At 34.2% G+C, this 16377-nt stretch overlaps 1 protein-coding gene across 9 annotated transcripts in view; it reads left to right on the top strand.

The window, feature by feature from the left end:
• Positions 1-16377, top strand: part of MAP4K4 (mitogen-activated protein kinase kinase kinase kinase 4) — a 227039-nt gene that overhangs the window by 130090 nt on the left and 80572 nt on the right. For all 9 annotated transcript variants that reach the window (XM_051984341.1, XM_051984344.1, XM_051984346.1 and 6 more), the window contains exons 4-5: positions 11280-11405; positions 13493-13603. In XM_051984341.1, the coding sequence (XP_051840301.1) occupies positions 11280-11405; positions 13493-13603 (237 nt within the window). The remainder of the gene's footprint in view (positions 1-11279; positions 11406-13492; positions 13604-16377) is intronic.

Below are 16377 nucleotides of genomic sequence, written 5' to 3'. Positions count from 1 at the left end.
TGTATGATTACACCCTTGGATATATGTTGGGGATAGCTTATGGAAACACTTTTTTTAAAAGGAGAAAAGAGGAACACTTGACCTTTGTAGTACTTCCAATAAATCTCTGCCTTGCTGCCCTCTTCTGCTTGGAATGATGCAGACAGCCAGCAAGATCTGCTTTCTAAGCTCTGCTGATAGAGGAGGAGAAGAGGAATCCTTTCTCACTTTAATAGCTCATACTAGGACTTTGCTTTTAATTCCATAATTTTGCAAATGTGTAGTTACCCTGGCAATGTTATGTCTGTTGCGATAAAGTATCCAGATGAGCACATTTATAGTCAGTTAATAGCTCTTTATTTGACATAGAGAAATTTAAATAGGTTCATCAATTATTAAATCAGGCATTTGTGTTTCAGAATTTCTATTGATATGAACAGTGATGTGGATGTTATAAATGGGAAAGAGGTAGATGGGAAAATTGAACTGGATGGTGACATTGGTCTCAACATAGCATCTGAGTACAAATAATTTTAATAATTTTAATTGCTTATATTTCCATAGTGTATTTTGTTTCATTTATTTCAGTTCCCCTTTCCATTTCATTTGTTCCCATTCACTGTTCCCAGAACAACTTTTTGTCAGGTAGGTAGGAAAAAATACCCTATCTCCTCATGTTGTAAATGTGGAACGCAGGGATTCAGGGTTATAATTTGCTTGCAATAATTGCACCAAGAGAAAATCCAGGTCTCCTTGCTCCAAATTTATGTTTTTTCTCTTCTGGCACATTACCTTTTGTTGCAATCACTTCTCTTTTATGACCCTAAACAAGTTATTTAGTTTTTTTTTTATCTTTTTCTTGTCTGTTAAACGGAAATAATAATAACTCCTAATATAGCATGTATATTTAGTGAGAAAATTTATCAATTGCAGCCAAGACATGAATTTATTGATATTTATTATTTTTAAATTTTTAAATAAAATATATATATTTAAGTATTTGATATTATTATTGATAAATAAATAGATATTTATTGATAGTTAAATTATATGTATTAAGTATACCTTATTAAAAATTCCATATTAGAAAAATTCAGCTGAGCAAGAAATGCACTGCCCACTAATTGATAATATTAGATGCTGAAAGGGAAAAGTATAATAAAGTCCAGAAGTTGTGAGAAATATTAATTATCTTTAAGGAAGATGAAGGGGGAAACAACTTCCTTACTTTCCAAAAAGGTCTCATGATTTAGCCATGCTTTTTTGCAAGATTAACCATGCACATCCTGTACTCATTATGTTATCAGCACCTGGCAGAAAACATACTTTTCACACTCAAAGGAATGTTACCATCAAAGCTTAAATTTTACTATCACTACTACAGTGATTTGGGGAAAAGAGAGGAGAAAAAGGAGGAAACAGAAATTAAGCATTGTGCTTTTCAAACAAATTATTCCAGTGTGTTCATTCAGCACTGCTGGATTTGCTGACATCCTTTAGAAACCAAATTCTTCCTGTTTTTTTCTCTTGGTTTTATTTTTATTTCCTTACTGTTTGTAACATTGCAGTTCTTCCATACATATTAGGAAGTTTTAAAAAAAAATTATAAAAAGTGCACTAAATAGGCTATCTTGTTAGAGCACATTTTCATATCTTTTTTTTTTGTTTTGTTTTGTTTTGTTTCTTCACTTGAGTCTAGAAATACAATATGAGGTTTTATATATTTTCTTTGGGGTCAGCATACTTGAAAAGAAAGGCTTTAAGTTTTAGGCTTATTGGACACTTAAATCCTGATTATTCAACATCTCTCTAGCTAAAGAGCATACTCCAGTTGGATGCAACTGATAATGGCTATTACTGGAATATTAGGCATTTTCTTTAGGTATTGGACCTATTTTAAGGCAGAGAATATGATACATTTGACTAATTCCTGGAACAACTTCCCTAGGATATTTCATACATTTCACCTGATAGTCTTTTCCCCAATTGTTTCTATTGCTTTATTTAACCCTCTTTTTTTTTTTTTTTCTTTTACCTTTTTTGCTTTAAATTACATTAGACAAAACTTCTTTGGCTTTATCCCTAAAGCTTCTGCATGTAGTTTCCTATATAACTGTTATTTCTCTTCTGAAGTATTAAGAACTTTTCCCACCTAGCAGCAGTTGCTCTTTGGGGCATGATTGCATAAATTATTTGCATGTGATCAATAATTATACATATGAGGGGATTAGCTGGCAGAGCCAGTTGTTAGTAATTGGCAAAAATTCACATTTGTGAATTAAGGGAAATTTATACTGTACCTTTTAAGCAGCTCAAAGTTTTCAAATCTTCTTGGTTTTCTTTAAGAAATTCTTAAAACCTATTTCATTGGTGTATTTCCTCTTTCCCCATCTCTCACTTTCCCTAACATCCTTCTTCCTTTTAAGATCACAACCCTTCTATGACTTAATAGATTCTTTGAGAATTCCTGGGGATAAAATATTCATTAACTTGCAACTTGCTTCTATGATGAGCCATTCCAAATTTAGGCAAGTCCTTAGACTGTAGGTATGCAATGCAATGTCAAGCCTATATCTGAATCTTTTGGGGCTTCATAAGATTTGCTAGAACTTGAGTTCTATTGGCATCACTTTCAAAAACCAAGGATCACCACTATTGAGATACTGAGAAATAATAAATAAATATCTCCTCTTTGGAAGTAAAAGATGAGGAAGGTATTAAAAACAAAGATTCTAATGTATACAGGAGTCAAGGTTTATAAGGTTATTTCTTTTGTAGCTCATCATCATTTTGCCTATGCTTATTTCCTGTCAAGTACAGAAAGTAAGCCAGCATTGAGCTTGACAATAGTCAAAAAACAATAGTTTTTCAATTCTTTTGAGCTTCCAAGATTAAAACTAGCTCTAGCTCTTGAGAGTCACAGCTGAATTATTTTCATTGTCTAGATAGAAGTTTAAGGAGTTGAGTGCCTTGGGGAATTTGGTTTGTAATTAGATGAATGCTATCCATTTTGAGAGCATTTCTCTAAAATCTTAATATTCCTCAACTTCACACCTGAGTATGGAGAATCGGATTACTACAAGAAGGAGAGAAAGAAGAGGAGTATGGTGGAAGATCAGTTTTATAATAAAGTGGGAGTGGATGATGGAGGCGGGGGAGAGTGAAATGAAATGATGTAATTGAGTTAGAGATCATAGAAAATGGGAGACTATTGTTAAATTATGGGGACAGCTAGGTGGCACAGTGGATAGAATACCATAACTGGAATCAGGAAGACTCATCTTCCTTATATCAAATCTTAGTAGCGGTGGGACTCTGGACAAATCATTTGACTCTGTTTGCCTCAGTTTCCTCATCTATAAAATGAACTGGAGAAGAAAAAGGCAAATTACTTCTGTTTCTGCCAAGAAAACCTCAAATGGGATCATGAAGAATTGAGCAGAATTGAAAAATGATTGAAAATAATCAAATCATGGCATGAGGCTTTTTAGCATGTTATTTTCTTTTGATGATGTAGCAATTTAAGATACACACACATATTTAAACAAGAGGCCATTGTAAAGAATTTGTTGTAATTCTAAGAATGTATTTGGAGGCTAATTTGTGACAAGATCCTGTGGTGTTCTTCTGTACTCATGGAACTTGTGTAACATTTATACAAATACAGCCATAATAATAGCTAGCATTTACATAGCTTTAAGATTATCAAAGGGCATGATAGCTATTTTGTCATTTTACTTTTGGGAGGTAAATGCTATTACATTCTCCATTTTACTGATGAGGAAACTGAGGCAGGCAGACAGATGCATCATGTGAATTGCCCCAGGGTCACACAGATACTCAGTGTCTAAACCAGAATATGAACATGTCATCCTGATTCTAGATCTTCCATTTTGTACATTGTCACTTAGTTGCTTATGACAAAAATAAATTACGATAAACTCTAGAGGAGTACAAAATGTTATATGAAGTCTGATAAGAGGGAGGGCATTTATTACAGATAAGATCAGGAAAGATTTTCTGGGAGACATGACATTTGAGTTTAATTTTCAGTGGTAAATAGTATTTTAGTAACAGAGGATTTGTTTTTGGGTATAATGTGGAAGAGAGCTATTTTAAACATACACCAAGGAAGATAAAGAAATTGTGTGCTGGATGATGTTAAGTTGTCCAGTTTTTGACTAGAGCATAGAGTTCTTAGAAAAGAGTAGGATGAGAAAAAAGCTGAAATTAAGATTGATGCTACATTGGATAGGGCCCTGATTCCCTGGCTAAGTTAAGTCAATAAGCATTTTGGGCATCTCTACTATGTGCCTAGTGAACTGACAGCATAAACAACAATAAAAGACAGTTCTTACCTTCAGTGAACTAACATTTAATGGGGTAGAACCATATGCAATAGCTATTTACAAACAAGATATATACAATGTAAATGGGAGAAAGTCTCAGAGAAAAGGCACTGGAAGAATTGTATGTGGATGGCAAGGGGAGGATGGACCTGGAAAAGCTTCTAGTGAAGGTAGAATTTGAGTTAAGTTTTGAAAGAAGCCAGAGAAGATGGGATTTGGAAGTGAGGAAAGGAGAACAGCCCACTTTGGGGAGAGAGATAATAAAAAGGTGCAGTGTTAGGAGATAGATTATCTTATGCAAAGAATGTTGGTGTCACTGGATCCTAGAGTATATGAAGCTAGTGAAGTGTAAGAAGACTGAAAGGATGAAAAGGGGCCAGGCTTGTGGAGGCCTTCAGAAGTTCTAAGCAGCGGGTTTTCTATTTGGTCCTTGAGTTACTAGGGATATACTGGAATTTATTGAGCAGAGGAATAACATAGATCTGGATTTTAGGAAGACCACTTTAGCAACTTAGTGCTTTAATTCAGCTGAGGATGGCTAATGGGGTTGGATTTTATTAAAGTGGCAGCAAGAAGCCATAGAAGTGTTTCAAGAAGAGTGGAATGGTTAAAGATACGTTAAGAAAAGATTACTATGATGGCTAGATGAAATAAGTATTAGAGAGGTCAACTTCCAGAAGCAAGAAAAAACTATTGTAGTTTTTAGTTTTAGTAGTTTTAGCCTGGCAGCAGTGGGAACAGAAAGGAGTGGGCCTGATCTGAGGACTAGAATTGACAGGATTTGGCAACTTACTGGATATGAGAGGTTGAGAAAGAAAGAAGAATCAGAACAAACAAAATTTCTGGTCTGAGACAGGGTGCTACTGACAGAAATAGTGAAGTGAGGAGTAACAGATTTTGGGGAAAACAAATTAGGTTTTGGATATACTAAGTTTGAAGGGGATTGGAATTGTGGAATTGGATATTAGGAGAATCTTTTTGTTCATTTTTCTAAGTATGTATCCTCTTTACCATTGTAATGTATCTTTTTTCAGCTTTTGCTTTATTCTTGCTTAGAACAGTGTCTGGTACATTAATAAATGTTTACTGATTGATTGATTTAATACTATAATAAGTGCTTTTTTGTATCTGCAAAATCTCCAGGGGTGCAAGAGACACATTAAAATGTTACTGTAAAAATTTATTCAAGAAAATAAATAAAATAAAAATATAATACAATAGATACTATTATTTGTGATTTTCTGAGTCAATATGTTACCCAATTGAATTCATTCTTATTTGAATTTATCTCCAGTGGCTTGAAACATTGTTAAATGATTTTTCTAAAGTTACATAGCCACATTAGAAGCATAACTTCTTGGCCAGCTAGAGAAACAGTCTCCAATATTCCAAGGGCAGATCTAGGTTAAATTTTTGCTGTTAATTGTTTGAGGAGTTTTATTTTGTAGCTCACTTGGCAAGACAGCTTAACCCTTTAAAAATCCCTAGACTTGGAAAAAAAAGATGACAATTTATTTGTCTCCCTTCAACTTTGTTAAGTTGATTAGTCCTATATAGGATTCCAGTAGATGGAACTAGAATCTTGTGACTGGATGTGCTTTGTGATTATCTATCCTCTTTCCTGCTAACCAGAAACTTAATTTTCATTAGCAAAATAGACATGTATATGAGAGGACTCTTTGAAAATTTTTTTAAATTTACCTGAGACTTCATGCCAAGGAAGATGGAATCTACCACCATATTGTTACCATTTATTTTCAACCATATATTTGCCCACAAGAAGAACAAAAATTTGAAAATCCCCCCTCTGCTCCTACCCTTTCCTGTCTGGCATGGATGACTGAAAGCAAGTGGAAACTTCTATCCCAGTCTCATCACTGGCAGAGACATCTTTTCTATGAGAGTTTTGTGCTCATTTGTTTCCAATTTTGTATCCAAAATGGTCAATTGGTGTCAACTGCATCAGATACTAAATGGAGGTTACCAACAACTGCTTCTCCTATTAGGAAAAAGGTCTAAGTCTTGCTCCACTCACCAAGAAAGGCAGCTTTTTTCCTTTTGAGTCATTCTTGTCTTTTTTGACAACATGAGGGTGGCTCTCAGATTGGGAGGTGGAGAGGGTGATATGTCTGCAGAGGTTTACATTTTAATCAGATGTACTTACATGGTCCTGACAATACAATTTAATCTTGTATGCAGTCATGAAAGCCTTTTTTTTTGTTCTTTGATATCATCTGAATAAATTAAAGGAGGGTGTGTGTGTGTGTGTGTGTGTGTTTGTGTTTAAAGCTTTGGATCAAGATTACCAAATTTATTTTTAGTTAAAACCTCAGATCCAAAGGGTGATTTGAAACCAGAGGTGTAGTTCATTAGACTGACTTTAAAATAGCAACAACAAAATTATAATAGATTTGCTTATAATAATTAGGGCTCTAATTCCATTTAGCAAAACACTTGGCAAGTCCCATGCCTATTGTGGATTTGTTTTCCCCAGGCTGGCTACTCCAGATTTTAGTCATCCTGAGCACCTCTCCCTTCGAGGAAGTATGTTGTCATCATTTGGGTGAGAATAGTGGTAGTGCTAAGGAAATGCATGCAATTAGCTTATATTTTTGTTGTTTGTGAAACACTTCTTGTTGTTTTTGTTCCAGAACTTGCTTTTTGGTTTTGCACTTCTTTAAAATCAGGAAACATTGGCTTTCTGGCAGGTTCATTTGATTTCATTACTTTTAGAGATTGTTTAGAAGATTACAATCATATTAGAGCAATCTAAGACATTAGACCAGTAGACATACTTTTTATCCATTCTTCATTCCCTAATTCTCTGCTAAACAAGTGCAGGAGAGTAAAATTCTCTCTCTTTCTCTCTCTTCTCTCACCTGCCCCCAATAAAAGCTAAAGTTGTATAGTAGATAAGAACATTACCTTCTATTAAGAACCTATCTTATTTAACCCAAGACTCTACTGTTTAGTTAAAATCACTCTGTAGATCTAAAATTTTTGGAACGCATTTGTTAATGTCACCAAATGTATAAAGAGCTAAATGAAGTCCATCCTCTTGTGACCAGTTTCTCTTGAGAAAGAATCTAAGAATAGTATATTGGTTTTCCTTTAGTGCCAGGAACTGAGAATGGTTTTAACCTTTCCTTTCTTCCTTCCTTTCCCTCCGCTTCCTCCTTTCTTGAATCTTGAAGTGCTTGAATCTGGATTTGAACTGAGTCTCCCTCCCTTCTCTGTCCTTCCTCCCTCCCTTCATCTTTTCTTTCCTTGATTTCCTTTTGAAAAGAAAAGATTCTTATTTAAGTATTAATATTTTTAAAATTTCTGTTATTTTAAGTTTACTGATTTTATAAAAAGAGTAAAGTTTGATCTGACATAAATTTTATGACTAATTTATAGCAACAACAACTCAGTTGTGGTAAATGGATTATTTGGCTCTTTTTTTTTTTTAAAATTTTTGTTTTTGCCATAGAACTAGACATAATAAAATGTGACCGTCCCCCACTCTCTTTTTCTACATGTGCTTGTTTATGACTGAAGTCACCTGCTGACTTTTTTTTTTTTTAAACTAAGAACTTATTAGATACTACAAGATTAGGTGGTCAAGCTCATATCAGTTTTTGGCTAGAATATTCATGAAGAATACTCAGAAAGTGTAGGAGATGGAATTTTGGTAATTCAGGAAATAACATACTCCACTATAATATTGTGCTAACAGTTTTTGATCATTCTTGTCCTACTGTACCTTTTGAATGATTGTGAGATGATATAAGGAGAGAAAATGAGATAGGAATACTGTAGTTAGTTATCTTTTTTGGTTATACTAGGGACAGTGGACAAGGCTTATTTTTATTTTCTCTTGTCTTGGAATGAAGTTAAACTTATTAGCTATGTACTTTGTAGAGGACTTATATAATAGAGAGATGGCAGTGTAGTATAATAGATATAGTGGGGGGGGCTTTAAATTAGGTAGTCTCGGGTTCAAATTCTGTTCTTTTCTTAGCTGTTGCCTTTTTTCAGTAAATCACTTAATCTTTTCAACCTCAATTTCATTGTGTGTAAAATGTAGATAAGAATATCTAGATTACCTAGTTAAGTGTAATGCTTGGGAGAGATGATTGATATTTTTTAAAAGCTGAAAATGGATATTAAATTATTTAAATGGTTATAAAAAGACCTGAACATGCTAGGCATGCTTTTAAAAAAGGAAATTCATACTTCAAAATATTTAACTTCTATTTAGTTGCTATTTGGTTGAATTTTGGACTGTTTATTTGTCAGTGAAACATGAGCATGCATATATGGTTTTCATGCAATTAGTATCTATAGCACTTTAAGGTTTAGAAAAATTACTTCCTTTTATCTTCACAACAGCCTTAGGTTATAAGAGCTATGTTTTTTAGATTAGAAAATTTTGGCATAGAGATTAGGTGATTTGTCCAGGGTAAAGTACTTAAGTCTGGATTTGAACTTAATTCTTCTTGATTCTATGTCCAGTGTTTTTCAGATTTGGAAAAATGAAGCACAAAAATTAGGTAATTAAGCCAGGTTTAAGTCCTTGAGTCTGGATTTAAACTGATTCTTCCTGATTTTAAGTGCAGTGTACTACCTCCTGTCTCATTTAGCTGTCTTCATAGTATTAAGAGGTGGTATTAGTGACATAGTATTAAGAGATCACATCAAGATGCCATGTTCATACATTCACATGCGCTCCACTACTTGTATTCACTTATATGTTTTGTATTTGTATTTGTATGTGAAGTCATCATTAACCAGAAAAGACACATGTCTACTTAATGCCTATTTATTCAGAATATATTCTGTCCTTGAGGAGTCAAGGACAAAGATTAATTGATACAGAGACATGTGGAAATCAAAAGCTAAATTACAAATATCCCTGATCCTAGATCTTTAAACGTGTACTAGGGCAGCTAGGTGGCACAGTGGTTAGAGCATCAGTCTTGCAGTCAGGAGGACCTGAGTTCAAATCTGTTCTCAGGCACTTAACATTTCCTATCTGTGTGGCCCTAGGCAAGTCACTGAACTCCAATTGTCTCAGCAAAAAAAAAAAAAAAACCAAAACCAAAATCCTCAAAACCTTGTTCTTGGTCTTTGCATAAAATATGGAGTCACACAATGTTATAGCTAAAAAGGACCTCGTCAGTCATTTAGACCAACCCTATTGTTTTGCAGCTGAAATCAAGGCCTAAAAAGAATTTAATAGAAAGTTCAAGACTGGGGTGTGAACCTGGGTCTTCTGACTCAAGTCTTTTGTATTTTAGTCAGAATTTTCTTAAAACCTAATTTCCCATCATTCTTTAGTGCTTAATTGATGATGGCACTCACTGAAAATGTTTTTTTTTTTTTTTTGAAATCTCATCCTTTCTCTGGTCGCTGAGGCTATATTTGGAGTTGGGGAAAGATAGACAATCAAAAGAGGACTTAGATATCAAAAGTTCCTTAACTCCATTCTTCCAAAAGAGAGGAAAACAAACAAACAAACATGATTGAAGGTTAGGCTCTTTAGCTGTGGAGGGTTAGAGTGTATCAATGCTGTTTGTGTAAGGAAACATGAAGTGGGAAGAGTCTGATGGGGACCCTATTATTATGTTTTTCTGAAATTCTGTCATTAAAGTATGAAAGATGGGAAATATTTTGAAGTAGAAATCTTTTCCCAGAGATACTGGAGACTTGGCATTAGTCATATACATCCAGTTATTTATGTCTCTGTGCCTATTGCTTCATATCACAGTTAGTTGTTTTGTCCTGACTTGCTATTTGTCTTTGAGCACAGTACTTGTAAGCACTTATTAAATGCTTTATCTATTTCTCACCTAGTGGATAGATTTCACAGAGGTCCAAGAACTTCAATAGAAAAAAAATGACATCTTCCATTTTAGCTAACCTTTTACTGAAATGTAGAATTTCTTTTAATTATTCAAAAAACATTAATCTGAAAAGGTGTCCATTGGCCTCACTAGATTGCCACAGGATGGGTGGGGTGTGGTGGGGTCCATGCCACAGAAAGATTTAAGAATCTCTGATGTAGAGGAACAGAATTCCCAAGTTGATGAAGATCTTCCTCTTTACAAACAAAGGGTCTCAATAAAGGGACAAGGAAATAAATTAGAACCTTCTAATTGTCTTTAATAACAAATGCATCTAGTCTTTGGACAGTCTTTCCTCTCCTTCCTATGTTTTATATTTCCTTCTACTTTTATCTATCCTTAAAAAAGCAAAAGGTTTGAATAGAGCCAAAAAAGACTCTTAGTTTAACAATGTTTTCTTAAAAGACCTCAAAAAGCAGTGTTTTGATGATAGAAAACAGCAAGTAGCAGTGGTTTGTTTTTTCTAGGTTAGTAGATCTTTATTCAAAGTACATTATCACAGCCTCATCCTTTGTATTTATTTTAACCTTTCAAGTTATCTCTGAAGAGAGCTTTTATTCTAATTAACTATAATAGGTTACAATCATGCTGATACAAAAAAATGGACTTTTCCTTGTGTTATGTTCCATGTCCATAAATACGCTCTTGAGGATAAAGTGCTTTTATTTTTTCAACCATAGTTCAGATCAGAAAGACCCATGAATTTTTAAAATTATTATGGATCCCAGAAATTAATTGTGCCCCTTTCATTTTTGTACATGAGGAAATTGAGGCCCAGAAAGGTGGAAGGGATAGTAGTAGTATTCATTCCAATTATATTTTTCTGCTTTGTAGATTGACATTTACCCTTTGTGATTTATATATTATTGTTCAGAGTAAATTTTTTGCATAAGAAGGGCACAGAAACACACACACGCGCGCGCGCGCGCGCGCGCACACACACACACGCTTTGCTGTTAAGAGGACCTATAATTTTGTTTTCCTTTTTCTTCATTTCCCCTGATGGGGGCAAAGTATAGGAATATGCATTCTTTGAGACATGTTGCTTTCTTTTCCTCTAAAGGATGAAGAGGAAGAAATCAAATTGGAGATAAATATGTTGAAGAAATATTCTCATCATAGAAATATTGCAACATACTATGGTGCGTTTATTAAAAAGAGCCCTCCAGGACATGATGATCAACTGTGGGTAAGCACAGATTTCCCAAAATATGTTTTGTTTTGTTTTGTTTTATCTTTTGTATTATATTTTGAGAATAATAGATTGGAAAGTCATAGAGAGGAATAATAATGGTTTAGAGAAAAGGGAATTGGGGAAGTATATAACCAAGGAGAAGATGCTCCATAAATAAATGTATATTAAATTTTTATAAAATTTTCTGAAACTAATGATACTCACTGATTTGTTTGAATCTGTAATCAGTATTATGTGTATTTTAAATTTTAGGCTCAGATTTTGTGCCTACTGATCTCTCTTAGAGATATATATAGTGACATATTTTAGGCAATGCAGCAAAGAAGCAAAAAATGGATATATCTGGAAATAGAGCAATGTATTAAAAACGCTGATTAATAAAATCCACCTAGGTAAATTTAGTTACTTTTCCCTGAGGAGGTAGGGAAAAAAAGCCCCCTCCCCCCCCTTTTTAAAATTTAATTTTGTAAGAAGATAACAGCCAACTGAGCATCAACTTTAAGGGGATGGTATGGGATCATATCTAGTTATCCTTTTAACTACAAGGGATTAGTGTTGTGCTGCCCCTGTGATTCATAAAAATTTTCAGTCTTCCCTTCCTACCAGAGAAGAAGTCTGAGTTATTATGTTATTGAAAGATAAGATATGTTGATATTGCATAGTACCATATATATTTTTGTATTTGTGTGTGTGTGTGTGTATGTGTGTGTGTGTGTATATATATATATATAAAATGGTGACCTGCAATATATTGAAATTGCAATGGTGGAAGGGATAATGGTACATTAATTCAGCTCCATCCAAGAGTCAACCATCATAATGATGATATAGAATAATAGTAGCATACATTTATATGGCACTTAACTATGCCAGAAACTGTGCTTTACAATGATTATCTCATTTGTTCCTCATAGTTACCTCAGGAATTGTGGGCTATTATTACTGCTATTTTACAGGTGAGGAAACTGAGGCAAATAGGTTAAGTAACTTGCTCGGGGTCATATAACTCCTGAGTGTCTGAGACTAGATTTGAACTCAAGTTTCCAACAAAAATACAGGGTGGTTAATGATCAAAGAATTTCCAGAATTTACTAAGGCAAAAAAGTAGCATTTTATCAGCAATAACAGACACTAGAAGGTTTTTCTGGCCAAATCTGACTTAAGCTGAAAATTGAGCAGCCTTGCTATTCATTGATCATTTTAAGTCATTAAGTCAGAGTTATGTTTTTCCCTTGAATATACAATATTGCTGTGAATGTATATTCTGTGAGAACAGAAGCCAGCATGTGCATGCATATACTCAGATTACCACCATTTTGTTTCCATCTGTTGCCAAATTAGCTCAGGATACAAGAATTAGTTAGTGACCAAAACTAAAGTACTTTTTAAAAGGAGGGACTAATCTTATGATATATGTTTAGCTAAGTATGTGTTATAGGAATAATTAATTTTAGGTAGTACAAGAAGTATTAGAGAGTTGTTTGCATTTATATTTTCAGCTTAATGAGTCCCTTCCCCCTTCTAAAAATGTGTTTGGAGTATGGTTAGGTTGTTATTGAGACTAAATGAGATACTGTGAGAGATATTTGAATGCTTTTGATTTTTAAATGTGTATTTGGAAAATGAGGCAGCACAATGAGTCCTTGGTAATTGGGCATTGAATATGCAAATTGGCATGCTGTCTTCACTGCCTCCTTAGATAAGAGAACCTGTAGGATGAGTGCCAAAGGTTGATCACTTAAGTGATTCTGCTCCAGATGTGATGAATGGTGTTTGTATTCCTGTGAAATATCCCATGAAAAGCCTGATTTCCTGGATTATACTATATAATGAATTAATTAGATGATAAAAATGGGCTCTATCTGCTTGGGAAACCTTTGAGAGTTACATGTGTAACTCTCTTAGCAGGTACTTCTTTTCATGTGGTTAAAGCTGAAAGGGAAGAGGGAACCAGCTGTTTTTTGTATGGCTCTTTTTTTGTCCTTTGCTATATCAAAAGCGATGTGCTAGAATCTGATTGCTGTCTCAGGTGACAGTGGATTTGTATCCACATTTATATACATGCTTTATTTGTTCTTTAGCTGGTGATGGAATTCTGTGGAGCGGGATCCATTACAGACCTTGTGAAGAATACCAAAGGAAACACATTGAAAGAAGATTGGATCGCTTATATCTCCAGAGAGATTCTAAGGGTAAGTAAAGGAGGCATTTAGCAATATACCAAAAATTATTCTTGTGCTTAAGGATTATTTGCTTGCTTGCAATAGCAATGTGTAAAAGGTTTCCTTACAGGTTATCAAACACTTATGGGCATCTTGGCTTAAAAGAAATTGTTAGACCTAATAGAAATTGAATTAGAATTAAAAGAAGAATATTAATAAAAATATTGTTTTAAAAGATTTTCCTTTGCTTGACAAAGATATATCATTGTATTGATTCTGGCATATTTTGAAGTTTATTGAAAAATGTGCAGAAGAATTTTGAAAACTAACTTTTTTATAGGATTTAGTGGACAATAGGTATTTATTACTGATGTACTGACTTTCTTATCTTTTGTCCACCTCTACCTCCCACCTCCAATATACTTTTTGAAATCTATCTCTAAAATTTCCAATATAGCTTTCTACCTTCTTGTATTTTTATAGTGGTTTTGTCTTTCAAGCTCAAACTAAAACCAAGAAGATGAAAAATAATTCTTGACAATTGTTTTCATGGGAACCCATTATAAAGGATTACAGATCAGTGTTCGTAGTTCTGCAACAATGACTGTCAATATTGCCATGTGAACTTCTGTGTTGACTGTTTAGCATATTGCAATATTAATGTGGAAAAGTTCTGAGTGCTTCAGTATGTTTGTAACTCAATGGAAAACTGCTTATATTTGTAGTCTAGCTTTCTAAATAGCTGTTATGACAATACAAATAGTGCCACCTGTTGGTTACAGCACTACTGCCAGTGGTGTATTCAGAAGATTTTAAAGACTGAGATAAAGATCTCAGTTGGAATTGCTTTGTCTCTGCTGCTCTTTCTTGCCCTGCTCTTCCCTGTTGTTTTATTTCATCACTTTTCCCCTCCACCTCTCCTCTTTCTCCTTTCTCCACCCCCTTCCATCCTTCCTTCTGTCTGTCTCTTCCTCTGCTTTTCTTTCTCTCATCCTTTTTGGATCTATAGCTAGAAAGAACTTTTGGTTTCTTATCAGGGCGAATCTGGTGCACCAGGAGATGCTGAATGACATCCCATGTTGGATGAGATGTGGTGAATATCCATGAATAAGTATAAGCTCTAGTAGAGCTGGACCTTCTTTATCCTTTTAAATTGCTTCCCAACATGGGGGCTTTAACTTCTGAAATTTTCTTAACATTAACCAAAAAATGCTTGTCTTTAGGAGACAGATTATGTCTAAACCAGGATAATGACCCTTGTGGAAATGCTGGCTTATAAATTAGCACAAATACTTGTTTGCACAATGTTAGTATGTGTGCTTAATAGGTTTCAAACATATGCAAATTAAAACATAAAAGAAAAATCTGGAATTATCTTCACCAAACTATCTTAATCATATAACTAGCATTATCCCCTGAAGTGTACTTCACTTTTAAGTAGCTTTCTAAAGGTACATCAATTCTTTTGTTTAGGCAGAAAAGTCAGTGCTATGAGTTTTGTATTAACCCTGTGATAATGATGCGCTTTGTTATGAATTTGCTGATCTTGACAAAGTGCCACTGATGGGAGAAAAATGTGTTCTAGTTTGTGCTACAGATCCTCCAGTTTATAGATGAAGAAACTGAGGTGAACAGAATTAAGTGATTTCCCCAAATGTCTGAGGCCAGATTTGAACTCAAGAAGATCTTTTCCTGATTCCAGGCCAACACTCTATCAACTGCACCACTTAGCTACCTTGTGTCACACATATCTATATCTGTCTACTCTATATATTTATCGATATACTTATACACACACACACACACACCCTCCATGTTGATTCTTACACTGCCATTTGTGTATATAAACCATATATGTGTGTGTATACTTATCTATGGATATTATGTGTATATACATATATCCATATTGTGCCTTGCATATCCACATATTTATATATATGTATGTAAAGAAAAATGGGTATTACAATATGGAATATATATATCATACATAATAAATAATATAGTACATATTTACACCCATAGATAGGCATATATATATGCATGTGGATAAACACACACATACACTCCCATTCACAGATAGTGAGAAGGGAGTCCACCTGTGATTTGATTAATAAAGGGGACTCTCAAATGAGAATTCCTTTTCAGGTTGGCACTTTCTCTTCAATATCAGTCTTTGAGATTGACCTAGAGAATTCAAAATTTCCATGATTTAGCCAGGGTCGCCTGGAGAGCTGGTACTGGAACACAGCAGCAGAAAGGCAAAAACTAAGGTCCTATTCATCCAAGAGCTCACAATCTTTCTTAATTTGTTTTATAATAGCTTTTATTTCTCAAATACATGTGAAGATAGTTTTCAGCATTCACCCTTGCAAAACCTTGTGTTCCAAATTTTTCTTCCTCCCTTTTTCCCCTCCCAGACAGCAAGTAATACAATATAGATTCATATGAAATTGTTTTAAACATTTTTCCACATATATCATGTTGCACAAGAAAAATCAGATCAGAAGAGAAAAAAAGAGGGAAAAAAGAATATGCAACAAAAATAACAAAAAAGTTGGAAATACTATATTGTGTTCCATATGCAGGCTCCATAGTCCTTTCTCTGGATGCAGATTGTTCTCTCCATCATGAGTATATTGGAATTCTCCTGAATCACTTCATTGTTGAAAAGAGCCAAGTCGATCACAGTTGATTATCACATAATCTTCTTGTTTCTGTGTACAGTATTCTCTTGGGTTTTGTTCACTTCCATTAACATCAATGTAAGTCTTTTTGAAATCAGCTTGTTGATCATTTATAAGTTC

This window comes from Antechinus flavipes, chromosome 3, assembly GCF_016432865.1.
Source record: "Antechinus flavipes isolate AdamAnt ecotype Samford, QLD, Australia chromosome 3, AdamAnt_v2, whole genome shotgun sequence".
NCBI lineage: Eukaryota > Metazoa > Chordata > Mammalia > Dasyuromorphia > Dasyuridae > Antechinus > Antechinus flavipes.
The sequence above is the reverse complement of the archived record's forward strand: the minus strand, read 5'-3'. Positions and strand labels throughout refer to the sequence as shown.